The following is an 11,981-nucleotide window of genomic DNA, read 5'->3' as shown; positions in this document are numbered from 1 at the left end:
CACTCAGTACACTATAAACACACACACTCAGTACACTATAAACACACACACACACACACTCAGTACACTATAAACACACACACACACTCAGTACACTATAAACACACACACACACACACTCAGTACACTATAAACACACACACTCAGTATACTATAAACACACACACACACACACTCAGTACACTATAAACACACACACACACACACTCAGTACACTATAAACACACACACACACACACACTCAGTACACTATAAACACACACACACACCCTCAGTACACTATAAACACACACACACACACACACACTCAGTACACTATAAACACACACACACACACTCAGTACACTATAAACACACACACACACAATCAGTACACTATAAACACACACACACACACTCAGTACACTATAAACACACACACACACACACTCAGTACACTAAAACACACACACACACTCAGTACACTATAAACACACACACACACACACACACACTCAGTACACTATAAACACACATACACACACTCAGTACACTATAAACTCACACACACACACTCAGTACACTATAAACACACACACACACACACACACACTCAGTACACTATAAACACACACACACACACTCAGTACACTATAAACACACACACACACACACTCAGTACACTATAAACACACACACTCAGTACACTATAAACACACACACACACACACACACACACACTCAGTACACTATAAACACACACACACACACACACACACACACTCAGTACACTATAAACACACACTCAGTACACTATAAACACACACACACACACACACTCAGTACACTATAAACACACACTCAGTACACTATAAACACACACTCAGTACACTATAAACACACACACACACACACACACACTCAGTACACTATAAACACACACACACTCAGTACACTATAAACACACACACACACACACTCAGTACACTATAAACACACACACTCAGTACACTATAAACACACACACACACACTCAGTACACTATAAACACACACACACACTCAGTACACTATAAACACACACACACACTCAGTACATTATAAACACACACACACTCAGTACACTATAAACACACACTCAGTACACTATAAACACACACACACACACTCAGTACACTATAAACACACACACACACTCAGTACACTATAAACACACACTCAGTACACTATAAACACACACACACACACACACACACTCAGTACACTATAAACACACACACACACACTCAGTACACTATAAACACACACACACACACACTCAGTACACTATAAACACACACACACTCAGTACACTATAAACACACACACACACACACTCAGTACACTATAAACACACATACACACACACACACACACTCAGTACACTATAAACACACACACACACACACACACACACTCAGTACACTATAAACACACACACACACACACTCAGTACACTATAAACACACACACACACAATCAGTACACTATAAACACACACACACACTCAGTACACTATAAACACACACACACACACACACACTCAGTACACTATAAACACACACACACACACTCAGTACACTATAAACACACACACACACACTCAGTACACTATAAACACACACACACACACTCAGTACACTATAAACACACATACACACACTCAGTACACTATAAACACACACACACACACTCAGTACACTATAAACACACACACACACACACTCAGTACACTATAAACACACACACTCAGTACACTATAAACACACACACACACACACACACACACACTCAGTACACTATAAACACACATACACACACTCAGTACACTATAAACACACACACACACACTCAGTACACTATAAACACACACACACACACACACTCAGTACACTATAAACACACACACTCAGTACACTATAAACACACACACACACACACACACACACACTCAGTACACTATAAACACACATACACACACTCAGTACACTATAAACACACACACACACACTCAGTACACTATAAACACACACACACACACACACACACTCAGTACACTATAAACACACACACACACACACACACACTCAGTACACTATAAACACACACACACACACACACTCAGTACACTATAAACACACTCGTTCACTCAAAGATGTGTGTGTGTGTGTGTGTGTGTGTGTGAATTATGGCATCACACTATTTCTATTTTCCTTTCTTTCTGTTCACAAGGTTCATCTTTTCATCTTTGTACTCTTCTATCTCTCACTCCACTGGCCACAGAACACACACACACACACACACACACACACACATAAATATATAAGGATATTAAGGTCAAAGGTTAACATCATCCATCATCATTTTTCATTGTGTGCAGCAGCAGTGCAGAGAGACTCCGGAAAATACCTCAGTCTCGATAAGCGTGTGTGTGTGTGTACAAATATGTGTGTGTGTGTGTGTGAGAGTGTGTGTGTACAAATATGTGTGTGTGTGTGTGAGAGTGTGTGTGTACAAATATGTGTGTGTGTGTGTGTGTGTGTGTGAGAGTGTGTGTGTACAAATATGTGTGTGTGTGTGTGTGTGTGAGAGTGTGTGTGTACAAATATGTGTGTGTGTGTGTGTGTGTGTGTGAGAGTGTGTGTGTACAAATATGTGTGTGTGTGTGTGTGAGAGTGTGTGTGTACAAATATGTGTGTGTGTGTGAGAGTGTGTGTGTACAAATATATGTGTGTGTGTGTACAAATATGTGTGTGTGTGTGAGAGTGTGTGTGTACAAATATGTGTGTGTGTGTACAAATATGTGTGTGTGTGTGAGAGTGTGTGTGTACAAATATGTATGTGTGTGTGTGTGTGTGTGCATGTGTGTGTACAAATGTGTGTGTGTGTGTGTGTGTAAATATGTGTGTGTGTGTGTACAAATATGTGTTTGTGCATGTGTGTGTGCGCGCGTGTACATATGTGTGTGTGTGTGTGTGCGTGTGTGTACAAGTGCGTGTGTGTACAGATATGTGTGTGTGTGTGTGTGTGCAAATATGTGTGTGTGCATGTGTGTGTGTGTACAAATATGTGTGTGTGTGTGTGTGCAAATGTGTGTGTGTGTGTGTGCAAATATGTGCGTGTGTGTGTGTGCAAATATGTGTGTGTGTGTGTGCAAATATGTGTGTGTGTGTACAAATATGTGTGTGTGTGTGTACAAATGTGTGTGTGTGTGTGCAAATATGTGCGTGTGTGTGTGTGCAAATATGTGTGTGTGTGTGTGTACAAATGTGTGTGTGTGTGTGTGCAAATATGTGTGTGTGTGTACAAATATGTGTGTGTGTGTGTGTGTGCAAATATGTGTGTGTGTGTACAAATATGTGTGTGTGTGTGTGTGCAAATGTGTGTGTGTGTGTGCAAATATGTGCGTGTGTGTGTGTGCAAATATGTGTGTGTGTGTACAAATGTGTGTGTGTACAAATATGTGTGTGTGTGTGTGTGTGTGTGTGCAAATGTGTGTGTGTGTGTGTACAAATGTGTGTGTGTGTGTGCAAATATGTGCGTGTGTGTGTGTGCAAATATGTGTGTGTGTGTGTGTACAAATATGTGTGTGTGTGTGCAAATATGTGTGTGTGTACAAATATGTGTGTGTGTGTGTGTGTGCAAATATGTGTGTGTGTGTACAAATATGTGTGTGTGTGTGTGCAAATGTGTGTGTGTGTGTGCAAATATGTGTGTGTGTGTGCAAATATGTGTGTGTGTGTACAAATGTGTGTGTGTACAAATATGTGTGTGTGTGTGTGTGTGTGTGTGTACAAATATCTGTGTTTGTGCATGTGTGTGTGTGTGTGTGTGTGTGCGCGTGTACATATGTGTGTGTGCGTGTGTGTACAAGTGTGTGTGTGTACACGTGTGTGTGTGTGTGTGTGTTTATGTACACATATATGTGTGTGTGTGTGTGCATGTGTGTGTGTGCAAATATGCGTGTGTGTACAAATATGTGTGTGTGTGTAGGTATAAATGTGTGTGTGCATGTGTGTGTGTACAAATATCTGTGTTTGTGCGTGTGTGCGTGTACAACTATGTGTGTGTGCATGCGTGTGTGTGTACAAGTGTGTGTGTGTACACATATGTGTGTGTGTGTGTGTATGTGCATATATTCAATTCAATTCAATTTTATTTGTATAGCACTTTTAACAAAGAGCATTGTCTCAAAGCAGCTTTACATGAGAAACACATATATACTGTGTGTGTGTGTGTGTGTGTGTGTGTGTGTGTATAACCTTAGCTCAGATGTTTATCCCAGGAGCTTTAACCCCTGACCTTTAGCCTGGATATTTTAGTTCAGAATCTTTAACTCAGAGATTTAAATGTAGTCCAGGAATTTCTTTCCAGAAAATTTAACTAAAGGAATTTTCTCTCAGGAAACTTCCTCCAGAAACTCAGGTGCAGCTCAGGAACCTTGGCGCGGAAAACTGATTCTAGGATCCCATGAAATTTACTAAAGGAGATAAACCCAGAAACCTTCTGATCTTCATCCCGGGAGCCTTGTTCCTGCTGAGGAGCTCCATCACTGCACAGATCCTCGGGGACTGTAGAGCTTAGTCTGCACCTCAGTCATGATTTTTAAATAATTAACTTCACTTCGGTCCGAATCTTCAGGGCAGGAAATGGAATCCTGGCCTTTCTTGAATCCAGAACTTTTACCTCAGGATGAATTCATGTGGAAACTTTACTCTAAGAACACTGACCCAGAAACTTTAGCTCAGGAATGATGATGTAGATGTTTAGTCCAGGATGTTTTTATCCCAGGAACCTTAACCTACACAGTTAAGCCCTGAAATGTTAGTCCAGGAATTTTATCCCAGGACTCCAGCAACATTAAGCATGGTGCTTGAGCTAAAAAGGTTTAACCCCAGAAGATTTAGTCCAGGAACTTCAGTCCAGAAGAACAAACCCGTCACACTCTATCTGGATCTCATTATTTTTAAATAGCTAACTTCAGTGCAGGAAGATGAATTTCTCCTGTGATTTCAGGAACTAAAACAAAACCTTTTTTTTACACCAGGATTTTAAAACATTTTAACACAGAAGGTGAAGTCTGTGAAGAAAGTTCAGAAAGTTGATTTAATCTATAAACTTTAATCCAGGAACTTCAGGAACATTTCCTCGGTAAAAGTAACAAAGGAACTTCAGTCCTAGAAGAAAAGCTGGACTTCCATCGATGGAAAAAGATCAAGACTGACCAGATGTTGATGGACCGGGGGCAGGCAGGGAATGTTTAGGGGGTGCCAATACTTTTGTGCAGAGAAACATGTGGGCTGCGACCGGTCCGATGCAGACACGTGTGCTCCTCCTGTCCAGCTCCGAGCGACGAGGACGTTTATTTTGAGATTCCAGAGCTCACATGAGCCTCTTACACGAGACGGCAGCACGAGGAGGAGGAAGTGTGGAGGGGAAAAAAAAAGGCAGGACGTCCGTCTGAGCAGCACACGGCCACGCAGTAACCCAGAGAGAGAGAGAGAGAGAGAGAGAGAGAGAGAGAGAGAGAGAGAGAGAGAGAGAGAGTACTCTGAAATTAGCTGAAGGAAAAAGAGAGAGGGGGGCAGCGAGGGGAAAAAGAGGGAGAGAAGTGAGAAAAGTTGGTCCATAAGGAGCATTTTCAGGAGGAATAAAGAAGAATGAAAAGAGTTCTGATAGAAAAAGAGAGAAAAGAGGAAAGTTAAGACTAGTACAAGGAACAGAAATAGAGAGAGAGAGAGGGAGGGAGTGAGTGAGGGAGGGAGGGAGGAGGAGGAGGGGAAAGAGAGTGACTAACTGGACTATTGAATAGAGGAAGTGTGTGAATAAAGGAAAGAGACAGAGCGACTCAGTGGACTCGGTGAAAAAGGAAGTGTGCATTTGTGTGTGTGTGTGTGTGTGTGTGTGTGAACACAGTGAGACGCTCAGAGCTCCATGTGGATCAGTAATGCCGGAATGGAGAGAGACAGAATTTCAGGTAAGACTTCATGCTCTATCGTCTCTCGCCTTCTCAGCCAATCAGAATTCTCCCATTTAATTAGGATATTTGCATATTGTAATTAACTTCAGAGCAGAATGAAGTGTGAGGAATAGAGAATCGGGTTAAAAAGCTGTGTTTGGTGGTGAAGTGACGATCCAGGCGTCTCTCAGCACCATGTCTGTGGAACCTCAGGTAGCTGTCTGGGCTTTTAATAAAAGACGACTGTAGGTGGTTCGGGGTTTTGGACTTTTTGGAGTTTTGTTTGATTTTGAGGAAGAACAGATGCCTGACAAAATATTCATCAGAAAGTGTGTGAGGAAGTGAAACTCCAAATCTGGTCTTTTCAAGAAAGTGCTTTTATCCACAGATAGACAGATTCTCTCAATCGGACAGACAGACAGAAAGAGAGAGAGACAGACAGATAGAGAGAGACAGAGAGAGAGACAGACAGAGAGACAGACAGAACTTTTACAGTTCATTTGCATCTATATCAAACACCACAGGCACTTTGTTTGACTCTGTATTTTTTATTTGCTAGAAGATAGACAGATGAGTGTGTAGACAGACAGGTCAGGCAGACAGACATAAATTACATTTTGTTTGTACATAAGTTAGACAGCATGTTTCTCCATGTCCAGCGCTGACTTCCTGTGACTTTTATAAGAGCACAAGTGTGTGTGTGTGTGTATGTGTGTGTGTGGGTTTCATAGTAAATAATTAAAACACGTCATCTGCACAGGAACACACACCTTTCAGGATGTTTGGTGTCTAAGAATGTTTTGTTTTCTGCATCTCTTTTGTGTTTTATTCTGGACGTTGTGCTTTTGTGTGCGTGTGTGTGTGCATGTGTGTGTGTGCATGTGTGTGTGTGTGTGTGTGTGTGTGAGAGAGAGAGAGAGAGAGAGAGAGAAGGGGTTATCTATTCTTGTTTGACAAGTGCAGTGTGTGTCAGTTTTGTTGTTGATGAGTAACTTCCTCATGAACTATAATAGTGGATTATGTGTGTGTGTGTGTGTGTGTGAGAGAGAGAGAGAGAGAGAGAGAGAAAGAGAAAGAGCATATTTTACAGGAATGTGTGTATTTATGTATTTCTTGAACAAACCTCATGTACCATGTATTTCTCTTGAAACCTCAAGCGAAACAAACCTTTCAGACTTTGTCAGTGAATTAACGAGGAAACATCTCCATCATCCAGTGAAGTAATGATTTATTTATTTCATTATTTAATTATCTTTAAATGAAGTCCTCTCTCCACATGACTGTGTAAACTGCAGCATGCACTAATTACAAGAAACATAATCAGAAGCAGAAAGCACATTTTTGCTGTAAGAGGAATGACATGGTACTGTACACAGGAAATGAATAATGAACATGAATATTAAAATAAATATTGCAATAAATAGCAGGTGGTTATTGAGGGTGAGGCAGAGACGTGACTCACTGCCTCTGACTTCACTGGTCTTTCATTTCAAACCTGCTGACTCTTTGTTATAGTTCAATAATACTTCATTAGATTATTGTTATGATGATGATGATGATGATTGTTATTATCATAAACTGAGAGATGTATTGGCCACTGGCCCGAGTCATGTTCACTTTGTTACACTGATTTAAATGATGTGACGGAATTCAACATGTCTGTTATGACTGAACTGTTTTCGATGCTCTGGAGAGGCGGAGCTTCATTTTGCACACCTTAACCACATTAAATTAAAAAAATGGAGGAAAGAAACAGACAGACAGATCTATAGACAGACAGACAGATATATAGACAACATATATACAGACATATAGACAGACAGACAGACAGATATATAGACAACATATATACAGACATATAGACAGACAGACAGATAGATATATAGACAGATATATAGACAGACAGACAGACAGATAGATATATAGACAGACAGGGTGTGTGTAATTGCTCAGCTGTTTCTGTCCTATAGAAAGAGTGTGTTAGCAGCTGCAGTGGGAGCGGTCGCCTTTCAGGCAATGCTTAAATCTTAACATATCAGCTGTTAGACACACACACACACACACACACATGTAATGTCCTGTGTGAATGGTTTATAAAAATGGCTGCTGTATCTGTGCAGCTCATGTAGTGTATAGAGGATCATACTACAACGTGTGTGTGTGTGTGTGTGTGTTTTGTCCTGGATGTTGCCAGATCGAGAAGTTTCCAAACTTCCATCCAGGAAGTAATGGGCAGAGCTGCTTCCCGTTTCTGCCTCACTATTGGTGTTTACTTCCGTCTCCATGGCAACAACCTCGGGCAACCGTTTTCAGGAGCATGAGCACCCTCAAAGCTCCGCCCCTTGTTTTTCTTTGCACTTTATTTGCGGTGTGAAAGTGCTGTGATGTTGACAGCCTGAACAATAGCTTCATTATTTTCACACACACACACACACACACAGACACACACAGACACACACACACACACACACACACACAGCAGTGGTTATGATGTTGGACTGTTCATATGCTATTATTCCCATTGTTCAAGGTTGCTGTGTGTGTGTGTGTGTGTGTGTGTGATTGCTGTTGCTCTAAACACAGAAACAACATTAAATCCCGCAGAATTAACAATGTAAACATACACACTGAAGAACACATTTTAAAGACAAACACAAAAAACACATGGGATAAACAAACGTTAAAATGCTTTTACTAAAACAAGCAGACAAAACACGCACATATACACACACACACTCAGCATCATGACAGTGTTGTTGAAACAGAGTGAGGGGATTATAATCATTTTTAATCTTGTTCTGTTCTTTGCAGCACTGAAGAGGTCATTTGAGGTCGAGAACGTGGATTCGTCTTCGCACTCTTCCTCTCCTCACATGCGTCGCTCTCCATCCATCCAACGCAGCACCGTCTCTCCGTCCATTAGCCGCCAACATGAGCTTGGTGCCAACGGGGCAATTAAACCCAAACCACAGGCTCCTGAAGCTTCAACACGTCGTGCCGAGGTCAGCATGGGCATCAATGCCAAACCCCTGGACAGCTCACACAGGTATGATGATGATGAACTGTACTCTCTGTACAGAAATTCATTAGTTTTAGGGATCAGGAAAAGTTTAAAACTTATAGTGAGACCTTTGGAGCTGAGGGTGTAGCTCATTCTACTAAAGTGAAGCCAGGACACTGAAGTGGCACGACATTTCGAGCAGCTCAGGTGTGTAGATAGATGGATCAAGTGCTTTTTAAGAAACAGAAATATAAGAACAAGTGGTTCAAAGGCTTTAATGACCTTCAGTAGCAGAGGGTAGGATGAGGACTATCAGATCCTCCTGCTAATGCTGCATCACCAGGCAGAATAACACAAGAAGATTCAAGAAGCTTTTATTGTCATTTCAACCACATATATCTGACGCAGTACAGAGTGAAATGAAACAACGTTTCTCCAGGACCTGGTGCTACAGAAACATACAACAACAAGTTCAATACAAAACAACAAACACCACCACAGAGCTAGGACAGAAGTTTGTCTTAGCCACGTAAAGTGCACAGTGTGCAGCTAGGTGCAAACAGAGCATAGACAAGACAGTGCAAAAAAGACAATAAATACAATAAAGACAACACAAAAGAACACAGGACACTTAGCACCGAAAAGAAAGAAAAGAACGTATAAATAGATAAGATATACGTATAAATAGATATAAGTAGAAAAATAGATAAAGTGAAATGATGTAAAAAAAAAAAAAGTATTGTGCAAAAATATTGTGCAAAAATACACAGCAGCGGTTGAGGTAGTGCAAATAGAATAAACATAAATATAACTATAGCAGCTAGAGGTAGAGGTAGTGCAGGTAGAGGTAGTGCAGTAAGTAATGAACAGTATAAATTATGTGTGTGTGTGTGTGTGTGCATCCACACAGTCAAGAGAGAGTGTGTGTATCTGTGTGTGAGAGAGAGGAAAGTGCAGTCTGCCTTCTTCCACATACCTGAGCTCACAGATCGACAGAGGAGACAGTTTGCCCCTCCCACCCAGTTTTCTGTTTTCTGTTTTGATGCTTAATAGACACAACCAAGTCTGGAAATAACTGCAGCACATATGCAGGTCTGATCATATTCAGTAGTCAGTTAAGACTCTTCTGGTGGTTGGATAATACAAATATCTGAGCTGTAAGGGACCATAAGGGTGTTGATGGTCCAGCATAGTGACATTCTCAGATGTATTTATCATTTGCATGGAAGGATCTGATTGCAGAGTCCAGAGATGTACTAATAAGGAAGAAGAGCAGAGTAAGTATTGACCCCTAAGGTACTCCCATTGTGAGCCTGAGAAATGAAGAACCAGAACTTTTCCATGCTGCATAGCAGGATTGGTTGTGTAGATATGATGAAAACCAGGCTTCGGTTCCTCATTCCTTATTCAGCTAAAGATCTGATGAGTATCTGATGATTCACAGGATCAGAGACTGCTGACAAGTCGGGGAAGTTGCAAACTGGTGACAGTTTCTTCTGGTTTTTTTGTATAGGGTCAGTGTCTTCAAGAAGGACAGTTTCACAGGTACGTGGTTGTACCATTGGTTGGAGCTATGAAGGTTGCTGCATGGTAGGGATGTGGTAGCACAGTGGTGTCAGGCTACTAATCGAGAAGTCTGAGGACCATCAAGCTCCCACTCCTGGGCCCCTGAGCAAGGCCCTTAATCCACAGTTGTTGATCTATAACTGTGACAGGAGACTAAGGTTCAGTGGAGAGTTAAGGGTTTTGCTCAAGAAGCCAACAGGTTAGTTAATAACAGGTTTAGTTGTGCTGGTATTTGTGCTCATGTCCATTCCGATCAGTAGCCTAAAGCCTTAACCACTGAGCCACAACTTCCACATCATAGTAGCAGAAACAGAGCTGGAGAAGTTTGGAGGGTAAAAGTTCTTTGCCATTGATTGAACAGAATACGTTCAAAGCAAATAGCTGACCAGTTCTTCCTCAAAGTTCAAAAAGTGTGGGCAGTCCTGGGTTGGAAATTATATCTCTCCAGTCAGCAGAGCAGAGCCATGCTGCAGAGCTGTTCCTTACCTTCATAAATCTATACGAGGTTCTACTTACACCTTCTCTGTTAACCATCATCTGTCCCGACTCTCTCAGTGCTGCCATCTCCCGCTTCAGCCTGAGGAAGCCTGATGTTTTGGGCCACAACAAGATACCAGAGGCACAGAAACACTCGGTCATGTTCAGCAGCACCGCTTCAGTGGTCAGGACACCGTCCAATGCCAGCGCGAGACAACTGTCTGAGAGTACTGTCAGGAGGAATGAACTGCCAGAGATCAGCATCAGCAAGCCACCTGAGGTCAGAGGTCAAGAGAATCATCAACATTCATCTGCGATCACAATGAGGTGCCCGTCCCCCAGCCACGCCGGACGCAAATCGCCAAGCAATGATGGACACAGTACGTACACACCTTTTCTTAATTTCTTTAGAAACATGCAGAGTGGAAAACATTTGCTAATCATGGTTAACAGTGAGGGTAACACAAACGGTGAGCAAACACTTAAATGTTAAGCTAACACTCTTGTTTTGCAAGTCCTGCTGGATAAGGTCTGCTATTTCTGAAGTAGTTCTAGCCTGACAGCTAAGATAACGAGAAGTTTGTGACCAGTAGTTATCATGTCATTAACTTTCATTTGATGCTAATTTTCTGTATTTATCTTTATACAATACACACATCAGTAAACACATCCCGTTAAATCCTCAACTTTTCTTTGACCCAAACGTGGAATTTTGGGACATAGCCGAAATGAGTACCACACATCGCATGAAACGTTCCCCTGTGTTTAAGCTAAGCTGTTATGTCTGAAACTTTAGCCATATGTTTATGGTGTCATTTTTTTCTCTGCTGTTTATTTGATATTTATTTGAAGAGATGTGTGTGTGAGGTATTTATAGTTAGCTATGTTTGTCATTTCAGTTTAGCAGGGAGGAGCTGCTTCCTGTTCAGCGTATTAAAGGTGTAACTATAAGAATAACCTA

General features: G+C 41.4%; 1 protein-coding gene across 1 annotated transcript in view; it reads left to right on the top strand.

The window, feature by feature from the left end:
- The first annotated feature begins 5,822 nt into the window (after positions 1 to 5,822).
- Positions 5,823 to 11,981, top strand: part of septin9b (septin 9b) — a 21,756-nt gene continuing 15,597 nt past the window's right edge. Inside the window, exons 1-3 of the mRNA XM_058403482.1 lie at positions 5,823 to 5,994; positions 8,788 to 9,022; positions 11,099 to 11,400. Of these exons, the coding sequence (XP_058259465.1) occupies positions 5,952 to 5,994; positions 8,788 to 9,022; positions 11,099 to 11,400 (580 nt within the window). The 5' untranslated portion in view covers positions 5,823 to 5,951. The remainder of the gene's footprint in view (positions 5,995 to 8,787; positions 9,023 to 11,098; positions 11,401 to 11,981) is intronic.

This window comes from Hemibagrus wyckioides, linkage group LG11, assembly GCF_019097595.1.
Source record: "Hemibagrus wyckioides isolate EC202008001 linkage group LG11, SWU_Hwy_1.0, whole genome shotgun sequence".
NCBI lineage: Eukaryota > Metazoa > Chordata > Actinopteri > Siluriformes > Bagridae > Hemibagrus > Hemibagrus wyckioides.
This window is presented reverse-complemented; position numbering and strand designations above follow the sequence as displayed.